General features: G+C 40.8%; 3 protein-coding genes across 3 annotated transcripts in view; 1 reads left to right on the top strand and 2 right to left on the bottom strand.

Annotated features, from left to right (window-relative positions):
• The window catches only part of LOC310638764 (proto-oncogene Mas-like), a 481,088-nt gene that overhangs the window by 87,314 nt on the left and 377,701 nt on the right, over window positions 1–16,073 (bottom strand). The window lies entirely within an intron of this gene.
• On the top strand, window positions 2,757–3,692 carry LOC310638987 (mas-related G-protein coupled receptor member H-like; the record flags this gene model as incomplete). Its single annotated transcript, XM_083360349.1, has 1 exon — window positions 2,757–3,692. The coding sequence occupies one exon, from the start codon at window positions 2,757–2,759 to the stop codon at window positions 3,690–3,692; it is 936 nt and encodes a 311-aa protein (XP_083216475.1).
• LOC310639452 (mas-related G-protein coupled receptor member H-like) lies at window positions 11,907–12,851 on the bottom strand (the record flags this gene model as incomplete). Its single annotated transcript, XM_083361162.1, has 1 exon — window positions 11,907–12,851. The coding sequence occupies one exon, from the start codon at window positions 12,849–12,851 to the stop codon at window positions 11,907–11,909; it is 945 nt and encodes a 314-aa protein (XP_083217288.1).

Genomic DNA, 16,073 nt, shown 5'->3' with positions numbered 1-16,073 from the left:
GTTGTTTGAAGATCGCCTATTTCAATCTAAGTAACCATCCTCTCCCCCCCTCGGAGAGATGGCAGAATCCCCAGAATAAGCACAATGTTCTACCTATACATTTATGAAATGTGATATAAATGGATTCTGACAGGGAAGGTGTTTTATGGGAGGGGGGAAAGCTCACTACACACAGTTAGTGATACAGGAGATACAGCTTCAAGGTCAGGCAGCTGAGAATGGCATGCAGCTGGATACCTCCCAGCCAGTGGTGGGATTCAGCCGGTTCACACCACTTCGGCAGAACCAGTAGCTAATTTTTTTGTTCCCCGGGCCCAGAATGGACTTCCAGAAGTGGCATCCACACAAAGAACCGGTTGTTCACATATTTGAATCCCACCACTGCTTGCTTGCTTGCTTCCTTCTTTCCTTCCTTCTTTTCCCCTCCCATTTGTCTTTCTTCCTTCCTTCCTTCCTTCCTTCCTTCCTTCCTTCCTTCCTTCCTTCCTTCCTTCCTCTGTCCCTCCCTCCCTCCCTCTCTCTCCCTTCCTTCCTTCCTTCCTTCCTTCCTTCCTTCCTTCCTTCCTTCCTTCCTTCCTTCTTTTCTCCCTTCCTGTGGTGGGATTCAGCTGGTTTGCACCACTTTGGCAGAACCAGTAGCTAATTTTTTTGTTGCCCAAGCCCAGAATGGAATTCCGGAAGTGACATCCACACAAAGAACTGGTTGTTCACATATTTGAATCCCACCACTGCTTGCTTGCTTGCCTGCCTGCTTGCTTGCTTGCTTGCTTCCTTCCTTCCTTCTTTTCTTCCTTCCTTCTTTTCCCCTCCCATTTGTCTTCCTTCCTTCTTTTTCCCCCATCCATCCATCCATCCATCTTCCTTCCTTCCTTCCTTCCTTCCTTCCTTCCTTCCTTCCTTCCTTCCTTCCTTCCTTCCTTCCTTCCTTCCTTCCTTCCTTCCTTCCTTCCTGTGGTGGGATTCAGCTGAACAGAAACAATTCATTTGAATATGATAGGATATTCATGAGGGTCTCCAGCCTGGCCCTCTTCATCAAAGGCTACCTTAAATCATGGATGCAGAGGCAAGGAAAGTTTCTCGTAGCTTTCTTGCTTGCCCTGTTTTTCTTCCTCATCTTTTCTACTCCACTAAGCATTATTTATCTCAGTATTATTCTCAATAATATATATTTCAATTTCATTTCATATGACTACTAATGTCCCTGTGTAAACCACAGCGTGAACTCACTGGTCTATTTTCTACTGGGGAGAAAGAAGGAACATCATTCTATGTTCAACTAAAAAAAAAAATATCTTCCAGAGAGTTTTTAAGGAGGAAGAAGAGAATGTAGAGCAATCAGAACAAATCAGTGGTGCTCCCAACTAATAACTAGAATGATTTTTGTTAACTTCAAATTTCTGCCCTTTGCTCTTGGTTAATTTGCAAGCACAAATCAAAATGCTTTGATATTTTTGAAAACGCTTTGATATTCCTAGCTACTTTACTGGGTCACTCAACAGCGAGACCCTGGTGAAGCAGGCACAGCAGTGCCTGCATTTTCTCTGCCACATGAGAAAACTACATCTTCCTTCTCCTGTTCTTAGCATTTTCTATAGAGGGATGATCGAGGGCATGCTGCCATGTTTAAGATTAAGAGCCTTGGTGGAGCAGTGGGCTAATGCCTCCTTAAGTAACACCAGCTGCCTGCAATTAGTGCAGGTTCGCATCCCACCAGGCTCAAGGTTGACTCAGCCTTCCATCCTTCCCAGGTAGGTAAAATGAGGACCCAGATTGTTGGGGGCAATTAAGCTGACTTTGTAATAATGCCGCTTGGGGGTGTGTGTGAAAGCCCTAATAAGCAGGCATATACATAGAATGAAGGCTACTGCTAAGCTTGTAAGCCGCCCTGTGTCTTCGGAGAAGGGCGGGATATAAATGGAATTAAAATAAATAAATAAATAAATTAAATGTTGCATTACAGTCTGGTTTGGAAGCATCACTGCTTCAGACAGGAAGGCAATGCAGAGAGTGGTGAGGACAATAAGAACAGATTATTGACTGTTCACTCCCTTCTATCTAGGTCTGGGCATGGCACAAAAGCGATGCTTGAGCAGGGTCCACAGGAATTTCTGGGATGCTACACATCCTCTTCACAACCTGTTTTCCTTGTTACCTTCTGGGATGGGGCTTCGTGGAAGCAGAATATCCACCTTATATCATAGGTTCATTCCATGCAGTATCAACCTTGTGAATTCTCAAGATTCCCTTTCCGCTGTGTATTCAAGACGGACAGTGATTAATATTTATATGTATTTATATGTAAGGTGTAGGTATATACATATGTTGTATATAGCATGTTTACATGTGTGTTATGTATGTGTACACTTTTGAGAGCGGGCAACAGAATTTCATTTTTAATGTGTGCCAATGTGCCCACAGTGGAAAACAACAATAAAGCTTATCTCTTCTCTTACCCTCACAGTTACCCAGTAAAGCTTATTTACAAGTGATAATTGATTTGAGACTCTGGAAACCTCATGGTTTGATGGATCAAGGCTTTCACATAACCCCTTTTTATTCAGATAAACAAGGCCAGATCATCACCCTCATCTCATTTCATATAAACTGCATCCTTCCATGCTAATTGTGAGGATGGGGCTGCTAATCTGGAGACTATCTTGCAATAGAACTGTGATAAAACCTAATGTCATCTGTTTCTCTTCTGTTCCAGCAGGAGTATCTGCAGCTCTAGAAGGAAGACAAAAGACTGGAGCATCATGAATACAACGTTCCCCTCTCCATTCACTGAACAAATCAATGGAACATCCAGTGCTGAAAACGGAACCTGTGACGATTCTGACATAAATGAAGTGCTTATTTTTGCAACCCTCTCTATGGTATTGTGTGTGTTGGGAATGTTGGGCAACGGCCTTGTTATCTGGCTGCTGGGATCCAACGTTAAGAGGAACACTTTTGCCATTTATATTATCAACCTCTCTGTTGCGGACTTTGGTTTCCTCACCGCTGAGCTGATTATCGAAATCCACTGGCTTTTTACACACTTGTACTGTGACTTTCCCTATGAACTCTTCCAAACGGTCCTGCTGTTAATGTACAGTACGGGGCAATTTCTCCTGACAGTCATCAGCATGGACAGGTGTATTTCGGTCCTTTTCCCAATTTGGTACCGATGCCACCGGCCGGTGCATATGTTCACCACTGTGTGTGCTGTCATCTGGGCCGTCTCCTTCATCCTCTCTTCAATTCACTTCACAATTATAGCTGTGGGTGGATTTGGAAAGAGTTATACCCTGATGTATCAGTTCATTGTTAACGCGGTGCTTTGTCTCCCACTTATGACAATCTCCAGCCTTCTCTTGTTTGTCAAAATCTGCTTCATATCCAAGAGCCAAAGGCGGAGAAAGCTTTTGACAGCTATTTTGCTCACTCTTTTCTTCTTTTTACTCTTGGCTTTTCCACTAAATGCCTTTTATTTTATCCTGTACGTTTTCAAAGATATACATCCCAACCTTGTACATTATGGCTACTTGTGTACCTGCATCAACAGCGGCATTAACCCCCTGATCTATTACCTGGTGGGGAGGCAGAAGGGTAAAACCCGGAAAGGCATCAAAGAGTTGTTTCAGAAAGTTTTCAAGGAGGAGGAACTCTCTACTGATGAACTGGAAACTTCGGAAGGTTCCAAGATATGAACGGTTTACTTTCACTATTGTCATTCAAAAGATGCATTTGTTTCTTTCTAACCAAGCTCTTTTTTTAATTTAAAAGAAACTGGTCTTTATGCTGATTAATTTCTGCATTTATCCAGAATTCATGCAGAGAATTATCTTTGTGGGAAACAAAACATTTCTCAAGTTGGACTATCCTATTTATCAAGTATTACTTGCTCTAATTCAGTCTTCCCCAGTTAGAGTGGCCTTCAATTTTCTGGTATTTGAAGTGAAATGTGTAGCCAGTAGGATCATTGTTGAGAATTTTCAAAGCTGACAGGGCTTTTTTTCTCATAGAACGCTGAGAACGAAGTTCCGGCACCTTTTTTTGGATGGAACCTTATAGGGTAGGCAAGGCAGGTTGTATAACATGTGTGAGTTCCGGCACTTTTTTCTTTTACAAATTTGAACCTGGGCTGATTGCACATTAGGCAGTTGTTTTTAACCTCTAGGCCACAAGCTCTATCTCACTTTGTTAGCTGAGAAGCAAGGGAGATATGTGTTAAATGTTTGTTAACTATTTAAATTACCTTGCTAGGCCCCAAACATGGGACAAATCTTTATTTCCTGTTTCAGCCTAACCGAAGGCCATCAACAGGCAGTAGTCACAACAGTGACAGCTCATATTTGTGTAAATCTTTTTAGATTGCTAACAAAGAATTAAAGGGAGACTGATATGCATTTCAAACTCCAGCACTGGAGTTTTTTAAGAAGAAATTGGACAGCCATTTGTCCCAAATGATATAGGTACTCCTGCTTGAGCAGGGGGTTGGACTAGATGACCTCCAAGGTTCCTTCCAACTCTGTTATTCTGTATTCTGTGTTTTATAAATGTATAGAGGACAGGCCACCTATGTCAAAATGAAACTTTGGCAATTACATGCCTCTTCATTTAGTCTTGCCATTACAGTTGGGGGTGGGGGAGAGGTTGCTTTAAAAGTGTTTAGATGGAGAAATGAAACTTTGTCGATTCTGCTGAAGTCCATGAGAGCCTGAATCATTTCCAAGGACACTGAAGCAGGTGTGGAAGAAAAGCAGATGGTTCCCATAATGAAGGGAAATTTTTTACAGAGACTATGTGAGAGGGCGAGGGCTTGGGTGAAGAAACTATTGTTTATTTGTCTGATTTGGTGTCTGGGAACCTCAGAGAGAATTTTGCTTTGACAATACTATGCCGTGTATTCAATAAACAGTAAGAATTTTGGAACTGAAATGATCCTGGTGATTTATTTGAATTCTCGAGTTGGATGTTCACAACCAAGAGTTATCACTGATGAAGGATCAATGCTACCTATGTTTGGTTACCTGTGTTTTGTCTCTTTACTCATGAGTAGAGGAAGAACGTATTACAAGGATTTGAAATGTCAACAAAGGTTAACCAAAGATTGGAAGCCACGTAGAAAAAAAAAATTAAAATGATAAAAACCATAAATTTTTAAAATACATTGAAAAGAAGAAAATCTAGAAGCAAACTTTATTGTGAATGTAAATATAAATATAAAAATGTTATAAAGCTGTTAGGGTAAAAAATAGAATAATACGAAGTCTGATATTTTCTGGATCGTCAATGTCGTATTTCATTTCTTGGATTATTTACACAGCAAGGTTTCCTTTTTTTCCATTTCCTGTAATTACTTAAATAATTTGACATGTTTTTATTCCATATATATTCAATTACACATAATTGTAAGCAAAAACAAAATTGATCATCCTTCATGGCTTTCTGTTTTTCCCCACTGCCTTCTAAACTTTGTATGTTCCCTATGAGGTTGGTTTAGTTCTTTTTTTATTTTATTTTTATTTTATTTTATTTAGATTAATGCTGGGAAAGGTTGAGGGCAATAGAAGAAAGGGACGACAGAGAATGAGGTGGCTGGATGGAGTCACTGAAGCAGTAGGCGTGAGCTTAAATGGACTCCAGAAGATGGCAGAGGACAGGAAAGCCTGGAGGAACATTGTCCATAGGGTCGCGATGGGTCGGACACGACTTCGCAACTAACAACAACAACCGCCCTTTCCCAAAGGACTCAGGGTGGTTTACAGGGCATTTAAAAAACAGTCAATACAAACGTTAAAACAAATTAAAAGAGATTAAATAGAACCCTGAGAAAATTAAAACCCAGTTAAAATTAAAATTAAAAATATTCTCAGCCTGGGCCAGAGAGCTCGAAGAGCCAGGTCTTCAGGTCCCGGCGGAATGAACGGAGGTTGGGGGCAGTCCTAAGTTCTGCAGGCAGCTGGTTCCACAGGGCAGGCGCACCCACTGAGAAGGCCCTACCCCTGGGTGTTACCCGCTGGCAATCTTTGACCGGCGGCACCCTGAGAAGACCCTCCCTGTGGGAGCGCACAGGACGAAGGGAGCTTGATGCCGGCAGCAGGTGTTCCCTCAGATATCCCGGACCCAAGCCATTTAGGGCTTTATAGGTCATCACCAGCACCTTGAATCTCACCCGAAGGGCAACCGGAAGCCAATGCAGCTCGCGGAGTAGAGGTGTTACATGGGAGTATCGGGAGATCCCCATCACGACTCGCGCGGCCGCATTCTGCACCAGTTGAAGCCTCCGGGTGGTCTTCAAGGACAGCCCCATGTAGAGAGCGTTGCAGTTGTTTCCATCTTTTTTCTCTGCCTAAAAAAAATAAATAAGTCATTTGATTGATGCTTCTGTTAAAAGGGATACATCTCTACAGTACTGAAGAATAAAAACTCACTTGAAGGAGAATTTACTTGTGCTACTGATTTAACTGATATAAAATCTCCTGTGCATAATTTAAAATATAAACAGACATTAATGCCCCTCAATATTTAAAACCGTTCAAGTTTTCAATTAACTTTCAATTCAAGCTACAACTTAATTTCAAAAAGGGACGTTCCTAAGCTGCTACTAAATTGATTATAGTGGCTAACTGAATCTCAGACTCTGTAACTTGATGATAATGCTTGGAAAATAGACAACAAAGCATAATATTCAAAATGATAAAGGCTATAGTTTTTTTTTTAAATCATCCAGTATAAGATAATAATTATTGCTGCAAAGCTATTATTATGAAAAAAACCGAAATAATATTGTAAAATCTTGTTTTTGTAAAACTCTTTAATAAAATAAAAATAAAAAAATAAAAAAAATAAAAAACCCCAAATAGAATAATATAAAGACATTTTCGGTATAAACATTTTAACTTTAAAAACCACGAATACAGCATTGTTTATTCTTTTCGTGGTTTTGAGTTTTATAGTTTTGTCTTGTAGATCACATCAATTTTTTTACACTCTTACTGAAAGCACATATTATATACTACATTAAACAGTAGCATAAAATATTGGATATACAGTGTCAGTGGCTCTTCACAACTTGTCATCCTTCGGAGTTCCCTGGTCTTCTGGATTTGCCTGCTCATCCCTAAAGACTCTTTGCAGAGCAACTTTGAAAGATGCTCTGGCCTGGTCCTTTCCCTTCTTTTTCCTTCCAACTAAATAATAAAGGAGAGGGTTGATGCTGCTGTTGAGAGAGGCACATCCTATCCCAATGGTCATCAGAATGAGACGATGAGGACAAAAATATTCAATGACGTAAAAGACATTCATTGGGAGAGAGAAAAGGAGGAAGGAAAGGAGAGCCAGCAAGATGGTGGTGAGCAACTTCATTTGATTGCGTTGCGATTTAGATCTCATGTGAATCCAGAGGGTCACAGTAGACACAACCATGAGAGGCGTACAAAATAAGCCATTCACAATCAGCTGATAAAGGAAAGGTGAACTTCCAGAGTTTCTGGTCATTCTGCCAGCAGACAAAGGCAACGCCACGGTGGTAATGAACTCATCTGACTACCATACCAAATTATCCAACCTACTCCGAGACTCCACATACAAACTCCTCAAGACAGATCCCACCACCTACCTGGAAAAAACCACAAAATCCAAAATAAAAGCCACCCCCATCAGTGAAGAGATCCAGAAAACAATCATTCCCAGAGAAAAATCATCCAGATGTCCTAAGCTCTATGGTCTGCCCAAGACACACAAAGAAGGAACCCCACTCAGACCCATAGTCAGCTCCATAGGCTCACCTCTACAAAATCTAGCCAAATTTCTTGCCAAACAACTACAGCCTTACACAAATTCCATCACCTCACACGTACAAGATTCATTCCAATTCATAGAGATCATAAGTAAACTAAACTTAAAGCCCTGTGACCTACTTGTGAGCTTCGATGTCGTATCCCTCTTCACCCAAGTGCCAATCAAAGAAGCCTTGACAGCTATCCTAAATAAATACAACCCCCCAAAACACATCCTAGATCTGACCAACCACTGCCTATCTAACACATACTTCATCTACAATGGACAAAGATACAAACAAATGGAAGGAGCACCCATGGGATCACCCCTTTCACCTGTCATCGCAAACCTCTACATGAAACACTTTGAAACCCTCGCTCTAGAAAAATCCAACCACAAACCCAAACTCTGGCTCAGATACGTAGATGACACCTTCGTAATCTGGCCACACGGCAAAGAAAAATTGGATGACTTCCTCACACACCTCAATAGCCTACACCCCAAAATACAATTCACCATGGAAACAGAAGCTAACAATCAACTTCCCTTCCTTGATGTCTTAGTCTACAAGAAATCCAACAGCTCCCTAGGACACACTATCTACCATAAAAAAAACACACACAAACCGCTATCTGAATGCACTCTCACACCACCACCCAGCACAGATCAACTCCGTAGCCAAGACACTCAGCTCCAGAACAAAACACCTAGCTGACGAACAACACCAAAAAACCGAACTACACACTCTCACTAATGTACTAACAGCCAATGGATTCCAAAGAAACACGATTACCAACTTAATCCGAAGAGAGACACCCACAAAAACCCAAGACAGAGAACAAGAAAATGGCAAAGCCCTCCTCCCATACTTAAAAGGGACCACAGACAGAATCAGCAAGGTCCTCCAAAAACACAACATCAAAACAGCATTCTACACAGACAGAAAAATATCCACCATCCTAAGAAACCCCAAGGACATAATTGGCTTAGAAAACCAAGGAGTATACGAAATCCCATGCACCACCTGCCCCACCACATACATTGGACAGACCAACAGAAGAATAAGTGCACGCATTGAAGAGCACAAAAACTCACTCAGAAAGGGAGAACAAACTTCATCCCTGGTCCAACACTTTGAAGCCACGGGACATGAAATTGATTTTAAAAAAACCAAAACTATCACCAAAATTGAACATTTTAACAACAGAATAATCAGAGAAGCCATTGAGATAGAAAAACGCCCCCACAGCATAAACAAACGAGATGATACCTCTCGCCTACCAACCATTTGGAAACCCGCCTTGATTGACAGATGAGTCCCAACCACCAAGAATGATACCAGACCCAAACTCATGATAACACCACATGACATCACCACCACACAACCATTCAAAAAGCAAATCCGAACCCACAATGATAACGAGGCACAACCACAAAACAGAAACCTAACTACAGCTGCAACATCAGCCACTTTAAACCCCTCCAAACCACACAATAAGCAAACCGACACCCACTATAAAAACATGGCACCACCACAAACACGAAGCCAAACAAAAGCAGCACAACTCACCAGCTCAGGTCTAAAGCTGGCAGCTGAGACCAGCCCATACACTCAAAACACATTTCCACCCAATCAGAACACACCCACCATTCAAAACACACTCCCACCCAATCAGAACACACTTAAACTCCCACCCAATCAGAGCACACCTCCACCCACTGGCAGTTTAAAAAAGAGGAACAAACAGCCACATGCTTCTCCCAGAAGAAGGAAGCAGAAGCCACCAGCCTGATGATGACGGATGGGATTCCATCGAAACGTCGCTCCTACACCTTTAGTTCTACGCGGGGAAAAACCCGAATAACCAAAGATCCATATATATATATATATATATATATATATATATATATATATATATATATATATATACATACATATATATATATATGTGTGTGTGTGTGTGTGTGTGTGTGTGTGTGTTGCTTCTCTCCTTGATTAGTTTCCATCCGTTGCTTCTTGTTCTGCCTTCAGGTGCTTTGGAGAATAGCTTGACTCCCTCTTCTTTGTGGCAGCCCCTGAGATACTGGGACACTTCTATCATGTGACCCCTCATTCTTCTCTTCATTAAACTAAACATACCCAATTCCAGCAACAATTCTTTATATGTTTAGTTTCCATTCCCCTAATCATCTTTGGGGGACTGGAGGCTAAAACATAAAACATATTATAACCTCATCCTGAGACCCATCCAGAAGCAAAAAGTAGTTATTTGGTGATAACAATTCTCAAGTCAAAAGCAACACCCGACTTTGTGAGGGTAGAAACTCCAAGAGGTTTTACATGAATTTAAAATATGAAACCACAAAGCTCAGAATGTTTCCTTTATTTCCCAAGGTTGGCAACAATGTCCTCTGTTGTTTTTGATATGGGAGTACAGACTTTTTCAGAACCATTTAGCAATTGACCATCTATAAGTTGCTTCTTAAACTAAGTAGGCAGCTGTTGAAATTAGGACACAATAAACATAATAAAATCAGGATGTCAGTGCCGCAAATGAACTTGCCTGAAGCCATTTTTACTTCATTTTCAGTTGCCACAGAAGTGGGAGGGGGGATGTGTATTTTTCAGTTTAGACAAAATAAATTGTCCTGTGGGAACCAAGGTCATTGTTGCCTGAATTTTGGCAGGCTGAAGCTTCCATTAGATAGCCCACCAAAGTAAATTATTGGGGAATGTGATATTACTGGGGTAGGAAGTTCAACTTTGTAACATTGTAACCTTTGGGAGGGAACTTCAGTCTTGGTTTCACTTTTGATCTTGCCGATACTTTATAGCCAATAAATATGTTCTTTAAGGAAATTTCTTGCCTTGGAGTTCTGTTTTTACTGGTCTCATCTAACGGAACCACGACACAGGATGCAAAGTGACCCTCATTACGCCTTCCAACAACCCTTGAAGTTTTCAAACTCTCTTTATGGCCAGCCCCACATGGTTATAGTATAGTTGCAGAAGAGCTAAACACAGAGAATTTTTGTCTAAAATAGTCACTTGCACTTTCATAAGGAAGCAAAAACAGTCCAGAGCTCCTCCATGCTTTGTCATTAGCTTTTTAAGGGGGAATACATTGAATAAATAATGTTATTTTTCCCCTTCCATAAAAGTTGTACAGCATGGTTTCAGTTGCTTTAATTGCTTCTGTATCTGTCCTCAGTAACAAGAAACACTTTAAATATCATCTGCATATGTGCAGCCAATAAAATTGTAACAAATTGCTGGAATGTAATTGCTCCAAGCACAATGTATTTAAATGTGTAGGAAGAGAGATCAGTTTATATGTAGATATTACCATTTGAAATATTTTCAGTTTTTCTCTGATTCTTTTCTTCGGGAATGTTTACACTATGTAGATTCTCAATCATTCTGGAACCATTCAAAAATTTTGACATTTAAATGTGATTTCATAAGGTCTTGTTGTAATAAATGTCTTCCTTTTGATTCAGCTGATACGGTGAATCCTGGTCTAGTGGAGTTAGGAGAGATATCATACTCTAGATAATGTTGAGCTAGAGTCCCATTATCCTTCTCCATTGGCCATGTAGTTGATAAAACCCGGGACATTTTGGTTTCACCTTCCTATGATGAAGTCTTTCCAACTTTGAAAATTCTAAACAATTGTCCCATTGTCTAGACCAGGGTAGGCAATCTCAGTTCTTTTATGACTCGTAGACTTCGACTCCCAGAATTCCTGAGGGGAATTCTGAGGGGAAAGGGAGAGGTTTCCAAGCTGAGCCATGCTGGCTCAGGAATTCTGGGAGTTGAAGTCCACGAGTTGTAAAAGAGCCAAGGTTCCCCACCCCTGTTCTAGACACTGAAGTTCAAACACACAGAATTGGAGGCCATAGAAGTTGAGGAAGGCAGAACTAGAGCAGGTTAATTCATCTTCAGGTAGGAGATACTTGGTAAAATAGGTTAGTCCAACTTGACAAATGTTTTGATATTCCACAAAGATAATTATCTGCATAAATTCTGGTTTCATGCCAAAATTAATCAATACAGGAAACAGTTTCTTTTTTTTAAAAAAGGTTGGTTGGAAAGAAGTGAATGTATCTTTTGAATGACAATGGTGAAATTAAAGAGTTCAGATTTTGGAATCTTCTGAAGTCTCCACTTGATCGCTACAGTTTTCGTCCTCCTTGAAAACTCTCTGCAGCAAGTCTTTGATGCTCCTCTGAGTTTTACCCTTCTGTCTCCCCACCAGGTAATAGATCAGAGGATTAATGCTGCTGTTGATGCTGATATATAAGTAGCCAGAATGTACAATATTTTTATTTACAGACGGCAATTTTTCCCGGATGAAATAAAAGAGATTTAGTGGAAAAGCCAGGACTAAGAAGAAGAAAAGAGTGAGCAAGACAACTGTCAAAAGCTGCCTCCTCCTTTGGCTTTTGGATATGAAGAAGAGTTTGATAAACAAGATGACACTGGAGATGGTCATAAGTGGGAGACAAATCACAGCGTTAACAATGAACGTATAGTTCCGGGAATATTTCACTTCGTGTTTTAAAACAGTTGCAATTGTGAAGTGAATTGAAGAGAGGCTGAAGGAGACGGCCCAGATGACAGCACACACAGTGGTGAACAGATGCAGCGGCCGGTGGCATCGGTACCAAATTGGGAAAAGGACTGAAATACACCTGTCGATGCTGATGATTGTCAGGAGAAATTGCCCAGCACTGTACATTAACAGCAGGACCGTTTGGAAAAGGTTATAGGGAAAGCCACAGTAGAAATGTGTAGAAAGCCCATGGATTTCTATAATCAGCTCAGTGGTGAGGAAACCAAAATCTGCAACAGAAAGGTTGATAATATAAATGGCAAAAGTGTTCCTCTTAACGGAGGAGCCCAGCAGCCAGATAACAAGGCCGTTGCCCAACATTCCCAACACACAAACAATCATAGTGAGGGATGCCAAAGTAAGCATCACATCATTTATGCTGGATTCATTACAGGTTTTGCTGTTGTCAATGGATGTTGCATTGATTTGTGCTAAGGCACTGAATGGAGAGGGGGAAGTCATATTCATGATGCTCCAGTATTTTTTCTTCCTTCTGTGGCTTCAGGTACTCCTGCTGGAACAAAAGAGAAACAGATGGCATTAGCCTGGCTCGCAGCTCCTGAATGCATATTGCAAGGCAGTCTCTAGGCTAGCATTGGGAACCCTGGTGGTGCAATGGTTAGAATGCAATATTGCAGGCAGACTCTGCCTACCACATGGAGTTCAATCCTGACTGGCTCAAGGTTGACTCAGCCTTCCATCCTTCCATCCATTAAAATGAGGAGCCAGATTGTTGGGTGCAAAAGTGCAAATAACACTTTGCATTGTAAATTGCCCAAAGAGTGCTATAAAGCACCATGGGATGGTATGTAAGCCCAAATCTATTGCTATTAGCAATCCTATCCTCACAATTTGCATGGAATGATGCAATTTGTGTGGTTAACTAAGGATAATAATCTGGCCTAGTTGATCTGAATAAAAAGTATAATATGGAAGCCTTGGTTCATCAAAGTCATGGAGGTCACCTTCCATTTATGGTCCCATCTGGTGTTCTTATGGAACATGGAAGATTTTGACTTCAAATCTAAGAGTAGTGAATATTAAGCGACATGGATAAATGAATGGGAAGGAAGGAAGGAAGGAAGGAAGGAAGGAAGGAAGGAAGGAAGGAAGGAAGGAAGGAAGGAAGGAAGGAGGCAGGCAGGGAGGGAGGCAGGGAGGGAGGGAGGAAATTTGGTTTTGTTAAATTAAAAGAAGGGAAGAATATACAAGATAAAATGAAGATCCTCTAAAAAAGTCAAAAATAACAAAAAAAACTTCTTTTAACATGTAAAAAACAAGAAAAAAGTGAAGGAAATGATTGGTCCATTAGTGGGGGAAAGTAGCAAGAAGGTGACAAGCAACAGAGAGAAAGCAGAACTCTAACTTGGTTTTTGCATCTGTCTTTACACAAAGGGAAAAAACAGACCAACCTATCAAAAATAGTGCCATAAAAAACAGAATAAAAACACAAGTTAAGATAGGCAAGAAAATGGTAAGCGAGCACCTGTCCAGCCTAGATGAGTTCAAATCACCAGGCTCAGATGGATTATACCCCTAGGTTCTCAAGGAACTGGCAGATGTGATCTCAGAACTACTATATCTTTCAAAGATCCTGGAGCACTGGGGAACTACCAGAGGACTGGAAAAGAGCTGATGTAGTTCCCATCTTCAAAAAAGAGGAAAAAAATGGATCCAGGAAATTACAGACCTATCAGCCTGACCTCAATACCTGGGAAGATTCTGGAAAAGATAATCAAACAATGAATCAGTGAGCATCTAGAGGCAAACAAAGTCATTACTAAAAGCCAACATGGGTTTATCAAAAACAGATCATGCCAGACAAATCTTATTACATTCTTTGACCAAGTGACAAAATTAGTGGACCAGAGGAATGCTGTGGATATAATTTACTTGGATTTCAGTAAGGCATTTGATAAAGTAGATCACAAAGTACTACTTGATAAGATAGAAAAATGTGGGTTAGACAGCATCACCACCAGATGGATTTGTAGCTGGCTGACCGGCAGTATTCAGCATGTGGTCCTCAATGGAACCGCATCTACATGGAGGGAAGTGTGTAGTGGGGTGCCCCAGGGCTCTGTTCTGGGCCCAGTGCTCTTCAACATCTTCATCAATGATTTGGATGAAGGGATAGATAGGGAACTCATCAAATTTGCAGACGACACCAAGCTGGCAGGAATAGCCAATACTACAGAAGACAGGCTTCAGATACAGGAGGATCTGGACAGACTTGAACACTGGGCAGTATCTAACAAAATGAAATTCAATTGTGAAAAAAGTAAGGTTCTACATTTAGGCAAGAAAAACCAAATGTACAGGTATAGTATAGGGAGTACCTTACTCAATAGTAGTAACTGTGAGAGGGATCTTGGAGTCCTAGTGGATAATCAGTTAAATATGAGCCAGCAGTGTGCTGCAGCTGCCAAAAAAGCCAACACAGTGCTAGGCTGCATCAAGTGAAGTATTAATACCACTTTATAATGCCTTGGTAAGGCCACACTTGGAATAATGCATCCAGTTTTGGTCACCACGATGTAAAAAAGATGTTGCAACTCTGGAAAGAGTACAGAGAAGAGCAACAAAGAAGATTGGGGGACTGGAGGCTAAAACATATAAGGAATGGCTGCTGGAATTGGGTATGTCTAGTTTAACGAAGAGAAGGACGAGGGGGAACGTGATAGCAGTGTTCCAGTATCTCAGGAGCTGCCACAAAGAAGAGGGAGTCAAGCTATTATCCAAAGTGCCTGAAGGCAAGACAAGAAGCAATGGATGGAAAATAATCAAGGAGAGAAGCAACCTAGAACTAAGGAGAAACTTCCTGACAATTAGAACAATTAACCAGTGGAAAAACCTGCCTCCAGAAGCTGTGAATGCTCCAACATTAGAAGTTTTTTAAGAAGAGACTCGGCAGCCATTTCTCTGAAATGGTATAGGGTTTCCTGCCTGAGCAGGGGGTTGGACTAGATGACTTCCAAGGTCCCTTCCAACTTTACTATTATGATTGTGATTATGATTACTACAAATAATAACAAAGCTAGGACATTAAAGAGGAAATTTAGATATTTTTTTACACCCAACCTGCCAGACAAAACTTGATGTTTATAATAATAATAATAATAATAATAATAATAATAATAATAATAATAATAATAATAATAATAATAATAATAATAATAATAATAATAATAAGTTGGAAGGGACCTTGGAGGTCATCTAGTCCAACCCCCTGCTCAGGCAGGAAACCCTATACCATTTCAGACAAATGGCTGGCCAGTCTCTTCTTAAAAACTTCCAGTGTTGGAGCATTCACCGCTTCTGGAGGCAGGTGGTTCCACTGGTTAATTGTTCTAACTGTCAGGAAGTTTCTCCTTAGTTCTAGGTTGCTTCTCTCCTTGATTGGTTTCCATCCGTTGCTTCTTGTCCTGCTTTCAGGCGCTTTGGAGAATAGCTTGACTCCCTCTTCTTTGGGGCAGCCCCTGAGATATTGGAACACTGCTATCATGTCACCCTTCACCCTTCTCTTCGTTAAACTACCCATACCCAATTCCAGCAACCGTTCCCTACATATTTTAGCCTCCAGTCCCCTAATCATCTTTGGCTTCTTGGGCTTTTCCTAATACTGTGTACTAGGACTGAAAATTACAAAGTCACCATGATGTCTCCTAACTTGGTGAACCCATTAAATTA

This window comes from Vipera ursinii (assembly GCF_947247035.1).
Source record: "Vipera ursinii genome assembly, chromosome: 3".
Classification (NCBI taxonomy): Eukaryota; Metazoa; Chordata; class Lepidosauria; order Squamata; family Viperidae; genus Vipera; species Vipera ursinii.
The sequence above is the reverse complement of the archived record's forward strand: the minus strand, read 5'-3'. Positions and strand labels throughout refer to the sequence as shown.